The 16374-nt window shown below is 38.2% G+C and overlaps 1 protein-coding gene across 2 annotated transcripts in view; it reads right to left on the minus strand.

The window, feature by feature from the left end:
* Positions 1-16374, minus strand: part of EHHADH (enoyl-CoA hydratase and 3-hydroxyacyl CoA dehydrogenase) — a 50664-nt gene that overhangs the window by 20391 nt on the left and 13899 nt on the right. For both annotated transcript variants that reach the window (XM_079921836.1, XM_079921835.1), the window contains 2 exons: positions 15785-15896; positions 7150-7254 (listed from right to left, as the gene is read on the minus strand). In XM_079921836.1, the coding sequence (XP_079777962.1) occupies positions 7150-7254; positions 15785-15896 (217 nt within the window). The remainder of the gene's footprint in view (positions 1-7149; positions 7255-15784; positions 15897-16374) is intronic.

Raw genomic sequence — 16374 nt, forward strand, 5'->3', positions numbered from 1 at the left:
AGCACTTGTTCCGACCAGCCTAGGGCCAAACTAAGCACATCCACTGGAGAGTGCTGGATCAGGGCACAAACATTAGAAGGTTTTTTCCTGTCAATTTCCTATTCCTTTTGTTCTGTGGCTGTAACTGAAGGATGCTATTATCTTAAAACTTCATTTTATTACTACAAAATATATTCAGAATTTCCACTTTGGGTCTACAGGTATGGTGTTTTCAAAGTGTATTTCTTATACAGCTGGTAGTTTTAGAGTCTTGGTAGTTTTAAAGTCACTCAGCTGTAACTACATAATAAGAGAGGCAAGTGTGAGCAGGTCAGCACCAGCATTAGCTGCCAGGAACATGGGAAAGTGAAGAACTAATTAATGATTCAAATATGCTTATAATTGAATTCTTTCCCTGACCCATTCACATTTTTTTCTTAATTCTTTGAAGTTTTCTAAGGCAGAAGTTTTAATTAAAAAAATAAAGGACTCACATGCCCAAAGGAAGAAAAGGAGGTGATTATTTTCCCTCTTTCCTTTCTAGTAAACTAACAGGAAGAGATTTTCTCTGCCTAGGATAAAGAGAAACATAATGTGCAGTTTACAGAAATGGTTTCCTAAGACATAATGGACTCTCTTTTCTCTAACTCTCATAAACAATAAGCTGTCTCTCTCATAGAAGGGCTGCAAAGGACAAACACAACAACTGCATTTTTCCAGGCTTGAGGGGGGGGTCCCTAAAGAAGTGGGGTACATAAAAAAGAAGCCCAGTTTAGACATGTGCTCAGGCTTCCTAGGTATGGCAGTGTCACTCTGCTTTTGTGAAACATGTTTATATAAATGTTCCCAGACAGTAAAAATAAATTACAAAGCGCAAAAGATAAAATGAAGAGAAAGACAGATGTAACCACTAAGATTTTTTTTTAAGCCACAAAATCTAAACAGATCAAGGTCTTTGGGTAGAATAAGAATCGCTAAAAATGGCTAACACAGCCCAGTGCAGTCATAGTAACAGGACCAGAGTTCATTACAGGGACAAAAACAGAGCACTGGGTTCCTGAGTTGAGGCTCCCACTTGGGTGTCCCCTGTGCCCATCTTTGACTAACAGTACACATTTTCAGCTTCATGCCAGAATCATGCACGTGGGAACAAGGAGTTCTTACTCAGTTTGGGAACAAGCAGGCTGCTGGCCAAATGCAAATAAATAGCATTTTACAGGACCCTCCCCTCCCCAGTTTAGCCAGAGCAATCTGGTTTGGCCAAGTGATTTTGAATTGCTCTGCTAAATCCATTGCACTGCAGTAGTCTAAGAGGCTTCATGTAACAAAAGCATTAAGATACATGAAGCTAATTAACTTCCACAGTCAACTCTCCAGGATGCGTGTTAAGTTTGTAGAGAAATTTGCAGCTACTTCCCAAATCACATTTTTAGATATATAAGTTAACCTCCTACAATCCCCTCCCACCCATAACTGGCTCCAAAACTGCTGATTGCAACATTGACCATTGGAAATTTCCTTCCTTCTCAACTTCTTTATTGGATGTGGAAACTAAATAAGTGCTCTTAATCTTTTCCTTTTGTTATTTTTTTAAGTCAACATTTCAGCAGTGGGGGTGGGGGTAGTGATGCGGAGTGAGAATAGGCTGAATTAATGGAATATTTTTACAAATGGAAAAAGAGAATTCAAAAATTTTACAGTATTTTTAAAACTGAGATATAAATCACATCAGTAAAAGTCACCATTTTAAAGTTCGTTAATTCAGGAGTTTTTGGTATAATCACAAGGTGTGCAACCATACATGTTTGTTTTTTAACCATGCAGAACTGATTTACTAATATCTTTAAGACAGCAGGTAATGTTTGCATGTAAAAAGTCAAAGCTAGGAAAAGTTATCTCCATTCTCACTCTTGCTCTCTGTACATCAGTGGTTCTCAAAGTGTGGTCCCCAGAACACAGCATCAACATCGCCTAGGAACTTGTTAGAAATGCAAATTGGGCCCCATCCCAGATGTACTAATTCAGAAAGTAATGAGTGGGGTCCTATAATCTATGTTTTAACAGACCCTCCAAGTGATTCTGATGCACAGTAACGTTTGAGAACCGTTCCTCTAGATCAAGACAATTGCACTAGCTTCACTAGCTATAGATTTGTAAATGCACATATATTTAATATCTATATATATATATATGTTTTTGTTTTTGTTTTTTTTTTTTTGCGGTACGCGGGCCTCTCACTGTTGTGGCCTCTCCCATTGCAGAGCACAGGCTCCGGACGCGCAGGCTCAGCGGCCATGGCTCACGGGCCCAGCCGCTCCACGGCATGTGGGATCTTCCTGGACCGGGGCACGAACCCATGTCCCCTGCATCGGCAGGCGGACTCTCAACCACTGCGCCACCAGGGAAGCCCTACATCAATATATTTTAATAAAAAATATTTTATATTTATACATTCATATTTATAATAAACATCAGTACTATTTATATCATATATTTATAATAAATATCTGTACTATTTATATCATATATTTATTAAAAATATCTATTATAAAACATAAATATACATTTTTATAATAGATTTTTGTGAAGCCTGTCCTTCAAATCAATCCATCAATTTTGTCTGCCAAATAACCACAGTCTAACAGCTATATTTAAAAGCAAACAAAGGAAAAAAAGAAAGGAAAAGCGCAAGACCTCAAATGAAAATGAAATGCAAAATATGTAAGCCTAGCTAAGCTACACATTTTGTAAGATAATAAGTGTAAATGTAGATAAGATTCTCTGAGCTAGTCCTTCATTGATCTGCCCAATTTCTCTACCTTGTATCTCTAGCGTTTATCTATTACAGGGCAGCACCAAGAAATCATAGGATTCTAAACAGTGGAACTCATTTTTTTTTTTTAAGTAAAAGTTCCAGAGTTTTCCTTGGGATTCTAAACCCTAAACCTCAAAAGAAACACAGTAGAGCTGCCCAGGTTGTAGCAAGACAAAAAAAACTGGAGCCCATAGGGTCTCAGAACACAGTTTGAAATCAGCTTATTTTGTTGAAACATTTCCTTTCATTGATGAAGAAAATAAAGCCCCCAAAGCTGATTTGTTAGGGTCCATATAGCTATGGGTTAAAATTAACCATATACCAGGATATACTACAAGCTATTTAATAAGTGCTTATTTAAATTCAATCTGAGCATATTATTTTTTCTATCTTTGCTAATTTGCTTGGAAAAAATTAGTGTCTTTCAAACCATGAATGGTTTTATATTAATCACCAAGTTTAAAAAGCATTTAAGAATTAAGCATATACTTACTATATGATCCAGCAATACTACTCTTAGGTATTTACTCAGGAGAAAGGGAAATATAATGTCTGCAAAGACTTGTGTACACCCATAGTGAAAACAACCTAAATGTTCATCAACTGATAAATGAATAAACATATTGTGGTATATCCATACTATGGATTATTATTCAGTAACAAAAAAAGAATAAAAAATTAATACATGAAAGAACATCATGAACCTCAAAAACATGCTAAGTGAGAGAAGCCAGACACAAAAGACTACATGCTATATGAAATTCTAGAAAACAAAACTATAGTAACAGAAAACAGGCCAGTGGTTGTCTGCGGCCAAGGGCAGGGGAGAGAATCTACTGAAAGAGGCATGACAATACTATTTAGGGTGATAGAACTATACCTTGATTGTGGCAGTGGTTATACAACTGCAAATGATTACAGAAATTCATCGACCTCTTCATTTAAAATGGGTGAATTTTATTGTGTGTAAATTATACCTCAAGCTGGAAAAATCAAAACAAAAGCAAAAATCATTTAAGAAATTCTGGGGGGAAAACAACTTATTTTCATTTTTGTGTATTTTCTTTAAATTTTTATCTGTCACAGACCTACTAGAGAATGGACTTGAGGACACGGGGAGGGGGAAGGGTAAGGCTGGGACAAAGTGAGAGAGTGGCATGGACATATATACACTACCAAACGTAAAATAGATAGCTAGTGGGAAGCAGCCGCATAGCACAGGGAGATCAGCTCAGTGCTTTGTGACCACCTAGAGGGGTGGGATAGGGAAGGTGGCCGGGAGGGAGACACAAGAGGGAAGAGATATGGGGACATATGTATATGTATAACTGATTCACTTTGTTATAAAGCAGAAACTAACACACCATTGTAAAGCAATTATACTCCAATAAAGATGTTTAAAAATCAACAACAACAAAATTTTTGTCTGTATTCATAATACTCTATGTAACTATAAGTATAGACTATATGTAAGTTTGTATTTAGACATTTTTATATCACAATTTGACATTTCTACAAAGTTTTCATGATTATCATTTAAAATAGTTATACATAATTGTCCAAAACCCAGAACCATTCTCCTATCGCTAACAGGTAAATTACCAAATTTTAAAGCAAATGATTCCTCCTCAATATTTGGATGCCACCAAGTGGACAAACTGTAATATTACTTAGATTGAGTAGACCTTTTTAGAAATTTAAAAAAATAACAATTTAGTGTTTAAAATTTTAATGTAAAATTAATTTTTAAAACTAAATAAATTTTAGTAATTAAAACAGATGCTTTTATAAGTGTACCAGACCATGATGCTCATCTATCTCTTGTAGTAACTTAACTCTCAAATCTGAATCTCTGGAAATCAGTCAAAGAAAAGAACTTCTGTCAAAATCAGGGCCTTTACAAACTAAAACTACAGGTGTAAATGATAGACATGGGTCTCTCTTAAGCCCCAAACCAAAAACCATTTAGGGACCTACAAATGCAAATAGCCTTTGCTGTAGGCCAAATGACTTCCAACAAAACAATAAGTGCTTCCAGGAGGCACAATGAAACCAGTGATGAAACTGTGGTGAAGATTATCTGGAAAGCAGAGAAAGACAGCAGGAAACTCATTCCCCTTTGGGCAAAGCCTTGCTAACTCTCTTTAGAGTCACCAGTATTTTCTCCTTACAGTTCCTGGCCTTTCCAGTTCAAGCTTTTGCTATTGAAATGAAACAGTAACTGGTTAGAGCCACAAAAAGAAAGATTATTTCAGGGAAGTGTTTGGTCCCTGCCAGGGTGGACAAAAGAAGGACTTTTTCAAAAGAAGCCTTTGAATGACACCTAGCCATTACCTACCACCAACCGAGGGAGATGAACACTCTGCCTATAGCCCAATATTCCTCCCAATTATTTTTTCTGATGCACTTTAACCCTCTCCATCTTGCTGCCAACCTCCATAAATCAAAAAGAAACATTTTTTTAAAAAAAGAAATCTAGGAATGCCACTCCAAAGAACTCTTAAAGGAATGTCATGAGTCCATAAAGTGAGAAACCAGTGAGAGAGAGAAAACGTAGCTCACTGAGACAGAACCATGGCTTCATTGTGGTAAATTATAGAGCTTGTCTTCTAATGGCTGAAATGTTTGTTTGCTTGGTTTTTCTTAAATTTTAGTTATGTTTCTTAATAGAAGATACACTCATTCAATAAAAATTCAAAAGGTACAGAAGAATAAAAAGGGACGTCTACTTTTAACTGCTTCTGCTGGCTGGCCAGCCCCATTCCCAGAGGCAACCATCAATCCTCTCTTGTGAATAGTTACAGAAGTATCCTGTACAGAGACAGTTACATATATACACTCTCCCTATATAAACATTCAATCCCATCCCCCCTTTCTTGTTACACAAATGTTGCACCACTGTACACAATGATGCGTTTTTCATTTAACCATACAATACATCATGGCATTCATACCATGTCAATACATAGAGTTTCTCATTCATTTTAAAACTGTATTTGCAAATGAAGCAACGGACAAAGGACTAATCTCCAAAATAGGTCATAGAGCTCAATATCAAAAAAAACGACCCGATTAAAAAATGCTCAGAAGACCTAAATAGAGATTTCACTAAAGAAGACATGCAGGGCTTCCCTGGTGGTGCAGTGGTTGAGAGTCCGCCTGCTGATGCAGGGGACGCGGGTTCGTGCCCCGGTCTGGGAAGATCCCACATGCCACGGAGCGGCTGGGCCTGTGAGCCACGGCCGCTGAGCCTGCTCGTCCGGAGCCTGTGCTCCGCAACGGGAGAGGCCACAGCAGTGAGGGGCCCGTGTACCACAAAAAAAAAAAGAAGAAGAAGACATGCAGATGGCCAAGAGGCACATGAAAAGATGCTCAACATCACTGATTATTAGAGAAATGCAAATCAAAACTACAATGAGGTATCACCTCACACCAGTCAGAATGGCCATCATCAAAAAATCTACAAACAATAAATGCTGGAGAGGGTGTAGAGAAAAGGGAACCCTTTTGCACTGTTGGTGGGAATGTAAATTGATACAGCCACTGTATCAACCTCCAGTATGGAAGTTCCTTAAACAACTGAAAATAGAACTACCGTATGACCCAGCAATCCCACTCCTGGACATATACCCTGAGAAAACCATAATTCAAAAGGACACATGTTACCAAATGTTCATTGCAGCACTATTTACAATAGCCAGGATATGGAAACAACCTAAATGTCCAACGACAGATGAATGGATAAAGAAGATGTTGTACACGTACACAATGGAATATTACTCAGCCATAAAAAGGAACGAAATTGGGTCATTTGTAGAGATGTGGAGTCTTGTCATACAGAGTGAAGTAAGCCAGAAAGAGAAAAACAAATATTGTATACTAACGCATGTATGTGGAATCTAGAAAAATGGTACAGATGAACCTATTTGCAGGGAAGGAATAGAGACGTAGATGTAGAGAATGGACATGTGGACACAGAGAGAGAAGGAGAGGGTGGGACGTATTGGGAGATTAGGGTTGATATATACACTACCATGCATAAAATAGATAGCTAGTGGGAACATGCTATAAAGCACAGGAAGCTCAGCTAGGTGCTCTGTGACGACCTAGATGGGTGGGGTGGTGGGGGGCAGGGAGGGAGGTTCAAGAGGGAGGAGATATAGGTATACATATAGCTGATTCACTTCATTGAACAGCAGAAACTAACACAACATTGTAAAGTAATTATACTCCAATTAAAAAAAACTGTATCATATTCTATTTGGATGTACCATAAAATATTTAAGGAGTTCCTTATTAAGATGGACATTTAACTTGTTTCCAATTTGTGCTAGTTTTATTATTATCTTCTTTACCTGAAACTCTCTGGGCAAATTTGATTGCTTCTTCAACCGGATCCGAGTTCACAATTTTATCTAGAATACCCAGCTTAAGAGCTTCATTTGCCGAAATATGTCTTCCTAAAAGAAAACAAAATAAAACAAATCAAAGAACAATGTGATAGTAAACCAAAAACATCACTCTCTCTAGTAGGAAAATTCACTTGTCCTGGGTATAAACATCTGTTACTAAATAAACAAGCACCACGCTGACTGTTACAGTGGAAAGATTACTGCAGAGGTAATCAGAAAATTTGGATTCAAGTTCCAGCTCTACCTTGCACTATTTGTGTGAACTGTACTAGGACCACAATTTCTTCGTTGGTAAATGGCAAAAATTATGCTTACCTTGGTAATTCTGAGTATTAAGTGAAAATAATACATTTTCCTTCTATTCTATAAATCTCTATTAGAAGCACTTTATGAACTATAAATCTATATAATAATGAGAATTTATTGTTTGATAATAATAGAGATAAAAAAATAACAGAGGTAGTAGCAGCACAGCAATAGCAATACTATCTGTTCTTATACTAGCATACACCATGGGCTGCCATTGATTACGAACTGAGCTCAAACACAAATATAGTTGGATAGACAGGGGAGAAGAATTATTAAGTTGATATCACATAAGTTATAATCAAAATTTCACAGGAAAAGTGGGGTGGACCTCTGCCATTTTTTGGCTACCCAGCATCTCGACCCTCCCTTAGCTTGTGGAATTGCTAATGTGTGAGCTTTGGAGCTAAAAAGGAAGCTAAAAAAGAAACAGAGATGATCAGACAATTGTTCCTTCAGACCTGGCACTACGGTGTGTCCCATGATCCCAAGCTTGGCAAACTGAGGGTTTTTAGCTGGAGTGAGTAACACTAAGGAACAGCAATAGCGTAAATCTCACTGCACAGGTGGTGACATCTAGCGTCTGGTGGCGGTGGTGCCAGGAGCATCTACCATCCACTAGTGACACTTGGCAGCCTCTGGTATAGACTGGAAGCTCTAGGAGGTTACAGAAGTTCGATGAGGGTTTGCATTACTCCCATGTTCTCCAGCAGGCATAGATACGTAATTTGATCTGCACACTCTGAAGCGGGAGGTTAAGGGATATAAGCTTCCCTCACCACAGGGTCAGGAGAGAGACAGCAACACATTGCTTGCTTGTTTACCAGCACCATCTGGGCTTCTGAAGAGCAATCACCAACTCAGTCTTGCTGGCAACAACTCCACGGTCTTTGCTGCTCTTCCAGAGTGTTGGTGGTTGCCATCTCTGAGACAAACCCTCCATTCCCAGTTCTTACTAGTGCTTTGGAGAGCTACCAATGGCTTTTCTTGATCAGATAGACAATTCAATGATTTTGGGCAGGGGTCACTCTGTAACAGCAATATTTGGGCAGTTTTCTGGAAATGCCTTTGAAAACAGGCTTCCAGATCTCCGCCTGGGGTGAGGAGGGCAGTGGGGGGTGGGCAAGTGGCTTCAAGGGTGAAGTCTCCTCTGTACAAAATCACTTGAGTGAGGGGTGAGTGAATCAGACTCTCTAGGTTAAGGGGCCCAAAGGGACACGGAATGGAATATGAAAACCTGGGTACTAAAAGGATCTTTGGGGCAACTGAGCAGGGGAAACATGAGATGTCCACAGGATGAACTGAAAATTCCATTAGCTGTAATGTTTTCTTCTGACCTGGATTTCACAAAAGTTGGAAGGACCACTACTGTTCTTACGGAGTCAATGAGATTTCAGGTACTTTTATTCTGTTTCAAGGACCTGAAGACACAGCTCTGTATATCCAACCCAAATCCTCATGCTGAGATTTAAACTTGTTCTTTCTTGTGCTTTCTTGTTCTTTCTTGTGAGTGTAGATAATAACCACTGTCCAATCTAATAAAAGCCCTCCCTAGATCTACTATAAAGAGACTGGGGCAACTGAAGTTGAGACTTCTGCAAGCCAGGTAATCTCAATTCTTTCCAATTTTCTTTGTGGCTTTTTTTCCAAGCTTTAGAAAAAAATTTCTACATGGAACTCTTTCCAGATGCCAGTTTAAAGTCCCCTTAAAATTGTACAGACTACTTAAAAAGATAGGTGTCCAACAAAGATGTTAAAAAATAAAATAAAAAATAAAATAAAATAAAAAGATAGGTGTATGATTCCAATGTTAGTTTTCTTCTAATTCACTGTGACCTTCTCCATGCAAATCAAAATCTATCATATTCTTACTATTTTTACCTCTTTTCTTCATCATGTTAATAATAGTGATATTTCTATAAGCAGCAGTGCTTTGAAAAAGGTGAATCTTAGTTCACTTTATTTCTTTTTGTCAAAGAAGCCAGATTCCTTCCTGATTTCCTCCAAGATATTCTTGCCTTTCAGGCTTAATACTGAAAGCAGGAACACACAATTCCTCAATATTCCCCCACATGCTTTAATTTCTATAAACCTTAGAATTTACAGACTCATTTCACACTATTATGATTCCCCCCCCCCCATATATATATATATATATATTTTTTTTGCAGTACGCGGGCCTCTCACTGTTGTGGCCTCTCCCGTTGCGGAGCACAGGCTCCGGACGCGCAGGCTCAGCGGCCATGGCTCACAGGCCCAGCCTATCCGTGGCATGTGGGATCCTCCCGGATCGGGGCACGAACCCGCGTCCCCTGCATCGGCAGGCGGACTCTCAACCACTGCGCCACCAGGGAAGCCCTCCCCCTATATTTTATGCTGCTTTTCTTCCTTTCTATTTTGTCTTTTGCAGAATTAACCCTCTCACGTGCTTTGAATTTCTGTAGTATGTTGGGTTGATTGTAAGCATCCTCTTATGAATTCTGCATTAGGTACTTAAAATAGTTCACATTCTTAAAAGTGTACTTATCATACCACTGTAAATTAAAGCAATTTCTAATCTAATTTATTGAAGAGAAGAAATTTAGTTTTTAACTCCCTTTTCATGCTCTAAAGAATTTATAACATCTCCCCATTTAAAGGGGGAAAAAGCCATTTTAGACTTTAGTCTAATTATATATTAGTAACTGTATAAATTTTACACTAGTAATTATATATTAGTAATAATATAGACTCATTATTTTCTAATTTGGACCATGTGTGCACAGTTTTGTATTGTGGTTTCTGTGTCAAAACATAAGTGTATTGGGGCTTCCCTGGTGGTGCAGTGGATAAGAATCCACCTGCCAATGCAGGGGACAAGGGTTCGAGCCCTGGTCCGGGAAGATCCCACATGCCACAGAGGAACTAAGCCCCTGTGCCACAACTATTGAGCCTGTGCTCTAGAGCCCGAGAGCCACTACTACTGAGCCCGTGAGCCACAACTACTGAGCATGCGTGCCTAGAGCCTGTGCTCTGCAACAACAGAAGCCACTGCAATGAGAAACCCGCACACCACAACTAAGGGTAGCTCCCGCTCGCTGCAACTAGAGAAAATCCCACACATAGCAACGAAGACCCAATGCAGCCAAAAATAAATAAAATAAAATAAATAAATTTATTTTTTAAAAAGTGTATTGATTAGCAGTTCTCATATTTTTTAGTCTTGGGACCCCTTTGCACTCTTAAAAATTATGGAATACACCAAAGAGCTTTTTTTTATATGGGTTATTTCTATTAATATTTACTATATTAGAAATTATAACTGAGAACTTTAAAAATGTATCTTTATTAAATCACTTTAAAATAACTATGATAAACCTATTACATATTAACATAAATAAATTTTTATGCAAAAAAACTCTATTTTCAAAATTTTAAAAATTTAGTGAGAAGAGTGTTGTTTTATATTTTTGCAAATATCTTTAATGTCTGGCTTAATAGAAGACAGTTGGATTCTCATTTCTGCTTCTGCATTCAATCTGTTTTGATACCACATGGCATACAATAACCTCTGGAAAATTCCACTGTATATTTGTGAGCGAATGAGAGTGGAAAAGGCAAACAATATCTTATTATTATGAAAATAGTTCTGACTCCATGGACCCCACCCCCACCCCCTGCCCCCCCATACACAATAGTCTTAGGTACACCTAGGAGTTCCTGGGCCGCACTTCAAGAACTCCTGATTTAGACCACATTTAAGACTGTATAGCATCTTAGTATACAAATGTTCCATACGTTGAGAATTTATTTGTGGCTGGAGTGATTTTAGCTGTTTCAAGAGTAACCTTTTGTTGTTTTGTTTTTATCCTTTGGAAGCTTGCAGGAGTCTATTTCGTGGAAATTTAAAATCTTTATCAAAATACAAGGCATTGACATCTCATCAGTTTTTCCAGGAAAATGAGGTGCTTACTAAAGTACAATCTCTGATTCCTTTATGTATCTGAAGAGATTCTTCTATTTTTTCCTATGGTTATTGCTTCTCCCCTTTTCGCTTTGTGCTCTGGGAGCTTTTATTATTCATAGCAGAGGCCTCTATTATAGACCTCTCATGTCTGCTGCCTTCATTTACATTTTCTGTATTTTTTTAGAAATTCTTCTGAATTCTATAAACGTGTCTCTATCCTCTATGTTGCTGATTCAGTAGTCTGTTCTAGTGCATCTTTTTTTTTTATTGCTTCAAAGTTATTTTGGCTAATGTTTTGATTTTAAACAGGGTGTTCTTGTTTAATAAATAAAATATTTTCTTTTCTAATTTAGAATATTGTGAGTTTTCTAAGATTTTTTGTTGCCTTTAATCTGTTTCAACAGACTCACATTTATGTTTCATTTTTCTAATGACACAGAATATTTTCATAGCTTGTTTTTTTTTTGGTCTGTTTTATTTGTCTTAGTCATGAAATAATATTTGCTGATATTTATTATTGCTGACTGGGAGCCCCGGGTATTAAAACTCACGCTTAACATCTTGTTCGAGTATAGAGAAAACCCACATGGACCTAACTAAATCTGAAAGACTGGCAGGATAAAGATGCCATTCGCAGCTTCTTCCCCAGTACCCTGGGTGGCAAGAGGTACCTCATCAAAGACTAGAGTCTGAGGGCATCCCTGTCCTGGGAAAGATCATAAAGTAACTATGGGGCTGAGACAAGGCTCTATGAGAATAGAGAAGAGGCTTTCTATGCTGTTCAGTGAAAAAGAAAGACGGGACCTAGAAAATAACAGCAGAAGCAACATCAGGGCACTGTAGTTTTCATCATTTGATTGGACAGAGAACGTCAGGGAATGAACTGCATTGTGCCCAAGCATGTGTTTTGTGGTTACTGCTAAAGATTCGGTTGTTTTCAGGTGGCATTTTAAGGGAATTGTGGAGAAGCGTGGTTGTTGTAATTGTTCCACTTTCCAGAATTATCTCTATTATGGTTTTCAGAAGAGCAGAAAAGGTTAGCTATTTATTAATTTAATCTAAATTTATTTACTTATTAATTTTCTATGGGGGCAGTGCCTATAGAGCTGGTATTTTTCTTCATTAACATCAGTAGGGAATCTTCAACTTTCAGTAACAATTTTTTAGCATCCCTTCTTAGGAAAAAAAATGTTTTCCAGAAGCAAGAGTCTTAATATCATCATTATTAATGACTACTGTATTAGTTTCCTATACAGATTACCACAAACATTGCATCTTAAAACAGCACACATTTATTATCTTAGTTTAGGAATCAGAAATCTAAAATAGGTCAGCAGAATTGTGCTCCTTCTGGAGGCTCTGAGAGAGAATCTGTTCCTGGGCTTTTCTAGCCTCTAGAGGCTGCCTACATTTCTTCTTCTCTTCCTCCATCTTCAAAGCCAGCTGTGTATCATCTTCTCTCCCTCCTGCCTTCCTCTTCTAAGGACGCTTGTGATAAATTGTGCTACCTAGACAATCTAGAATGATCTCCCATCTTGAGATCCTTAATTTAATCACACCTGCAAGGTCCCTTTCGAATGTGAGGTAATATATTCACAGGTTCTAGGTATTAGGACGTGGACATCTTGGAGAGAGGCATTATTATGCCTACCACAGTTACCATTTATAAAATGTCTCCTCTGTGGCAGGTACTATACCAGAAGCAAGTCATGTAATTTCATTATTCCTTACACAACTATGTGGTTGTTTTACTGATGAGAAAATGAAGACTGAGAGAAGTTCAGACAATCTCCCTTCTAAATTTCAGGCCAGTCTATCCAATTGTCTACCTGACACCTCAAGTTGGATGTCAAACCTTAACATGTCCAAAACTAAGCTCTTGTGATTCCTCCCTACAACCTGCTCTACCAGCAGAATTCCCCTTTTCTCAGTAATGGCGCCATCCTTCCAGCTGCTGAGGCCATTAGAATCATCATTTTCTCTCCCCTTTCCCTCACCTCTCACATTTGGTCTGTCACAAAATCCTATTGGCTCAAAATATATGCAGAATTTGACCACGTCTCACCATTTACATTGTTACCACTCAGGTCTAACCTCCCATCATGGCTCCCTTGGATTATTAAAGCAGGCTTCTAATCAGTCTTCCTATTTCTGGCCTTACCTCCAATTAATATATTTTCAGTAGCCAGGGTGATCTTTTAAAAAACATAAGTGACAGCATGTTTGTTAGTTTTCTGCTCAAAACACTCTAACGCCTTTCTACCTCTTCAGAAGAAAATACAAAGTTCTCTCTATAATCTTCAAGTCCCTACCTGATGTGACTTCACCCCCTACTACTCTTCCCCTTACTCACCTTACTCTAGCTTCATTGACCTTCTTGCTGTTCTTTGAAATTTCCAAGTATGCCCCTACCTCAGGGCTTGGTATTTGCTATTGTCTCTGTGTGGAATTTCTTCCTCCAGATATTGGCATAACAAGCTTCCTCCATCCTTCAGGTATTCACTCACATTCATTTTGTAGGAAAGCCTTTCCCAACTATCCTACCTAAAATATTACCCAACCCCCAGCCCTATCATTTTACATTTCCCCTTTCTGCTTTATGTTTTCTCCTTAGCACTGATCTCCATCTAACCTACCATGTATACTACTTACGTAATAGGTAGGCATGGAGTTTAAGAAGAGTATACAGTGTGGTAGCTGGTCTCCAAAGTGACCTGCCATGTGTTTGACCTCTAAGTATTCAAGTTCCCCTCCCAAGTTGGATAGGGAAGACTTGTATAATCAATAGAATAGTTCAGAAAAGATGGCACGTGACTCCAAAGCTAGGTCATAAAAGACATTGCAGTCTTTGCCTTGCTCTCTCTTGGATCACTCACTCTAGAGGAAGCCAGCTTCCATGCTGTGAGGATATGCAGGTAGCTCTAGAGAGAGGTCCATGTGGAGAGGAAATGAAGCCTCCTGCCAACAGTCAGCAGCAGCCATCCATGTGAGTGCGCCATCTTGGAAGTAGATCTTGGAAGTAGATCCTCCAGCCCCAGTCCAGTTTTCAGATGACTATGGCCCCAGTCAGTATCTTTACTGCAACTTCATGAGAAACCTTGAGCTAGAACCCAACTAAGCTGTTCCCAAATTCCTGACCCACAGAAACAAGGGAAGAAAAACACTGCCAATCAAACCACAACTCACAATGAATGTAAGAGGTGTCCTGATTTCAAAGATGTGGAAAACACTGTGCATTTTTGAATTGATAATTATTGTTATTGTTGTTGTTTTCTGTATATAATATCCATAAGGGCAGTAGTTTTTGTAGGTTTGATTTACCTCTATAGTCCCACTGCCTACAACAGGGCCCAGCACATGAGAAAAAATTAAACAGCTGCTGCATGAGTGAATAAAAATTAATTTGTACAAGGCATATTGTTTATATGTGGTACAGCTGGGATTCAAGCTCAGGTCTTTGATTCTAAAGATTGTGCTCTTTTTATTGCCCATTCTTTGGGATATAGTCTATTACCAAGATCCTCATCTTATTTTTACTCAATCCTCCTCTTTCACTAAAGTCAGATATGGGAATAATAACATATAACTAACACTTCTTACCATGTCTAGGACTGTTCTAAGCACATTGTATGCATTAAGGTGTCTAATCTTCACCACACCACCATATGGTAGGTGCTATTGTCATAAACATTTATGAGGAAACTAAGGCACAAAGAGGTAAAGTGTCTGGCCCAAGGCCTCATTAGTTCCACCTGTTTGGAGTAAATAGTTATGTATGTTCTTTCATCCAACCTCACTTCGACTGGCAATATCTTTCTATGTCTTATCATATTTGGTAAATTCAGGGTCTCTAGATGATTTCTAGTGTTGCATTGTTCACATTCCCTATTGAAAGAGAAAACTTTTATTTGAAGCTAACACCTTATCACCTGGGAAATGAAAAATGCAGTCATTTCCAAACTAAAATCTGAAATCTTTCCTTGGAAATTCTGGTTTTAATTCTTGTTTATATTACAATTTCTAAATTAGATCTGAATATAATGCGCCCTATGTGAAACCAGTGTCTATGAGTAGACACTTAAATGTGATTAGGGCTCTGTATATACTTTCATTTAGAAAGCACTCACATTTGCTCTTCATGGTAACTTTTGAGAAGCTCTCAGAAAAGGCATTCTTTACATTTAAAGATGAGAAAATTGACATCAAAGAAGTTAAAGTATCCTCTTAAAATTACATGGGTAGGGAATGGTCAAGCCAGAATGTTTCTAAATCCTAGTCCAGTTCCCCACATTGAACTAGACAGACATTGGCAGGGTTAGTACTGACCTGAGGTAATTAAGTCAAGTGCAGCAGGAACTCCAATAAGTCTGGGGAGAAGCTGGGTTCCTCTTGCACCAGGAAGGATTCCTAGTGTGACCTCTGGGAAGCCAACTTGAGCCTATCAAAGATTGAAGGCATAAAGGTCATTAGAATGAGATGATATATTCAGAGTCAAGGCAAGCATTCCCCTGGGTTTCTCACACCCTCAAAAACATTGCTGCATAGAATTCAGTGAGAGTTTCTACAGAGAAAATTAGTGCACACCCTCTCCTCTAATTAATAGCATAAATAGAGCTGTGCCATCCCTAAGTCTTCATGTTGAAACACATCCCCAGCTTCTTACACAATTCTTCTCTGACTCTATTATTCACAGAATGGGAAAAAATAGTTGCTAATAACATATGTGGAATATATAAAGAACTTTTATAACTCAATAATAAAAAGACAAATGATCCAATTCAAATGGGCAAAGCATCTGAATAGACATTACTCCAAAAAGATACAAATGGCCAATAAGCACATGAAAAGGTGCTCAGTATCATTAGCCATCAGGGAAATACAAATCAAAACTACAAGATACCACTTCATACCCACTA

Source organism: Stenella coeruleoalba, assembly GCF_951394435.1.
Source record: "Stenella coeruleoalba genome assembly, chromosome: 5".
In the NCBI taxonomy this organism is placed as follows: domain Eukaryota; kingdom Metazoa; phylum Chordata; class Mammalia; order Artiodactyla; family Delphinidae; genus Stenella; species Stenella coeruleoalba.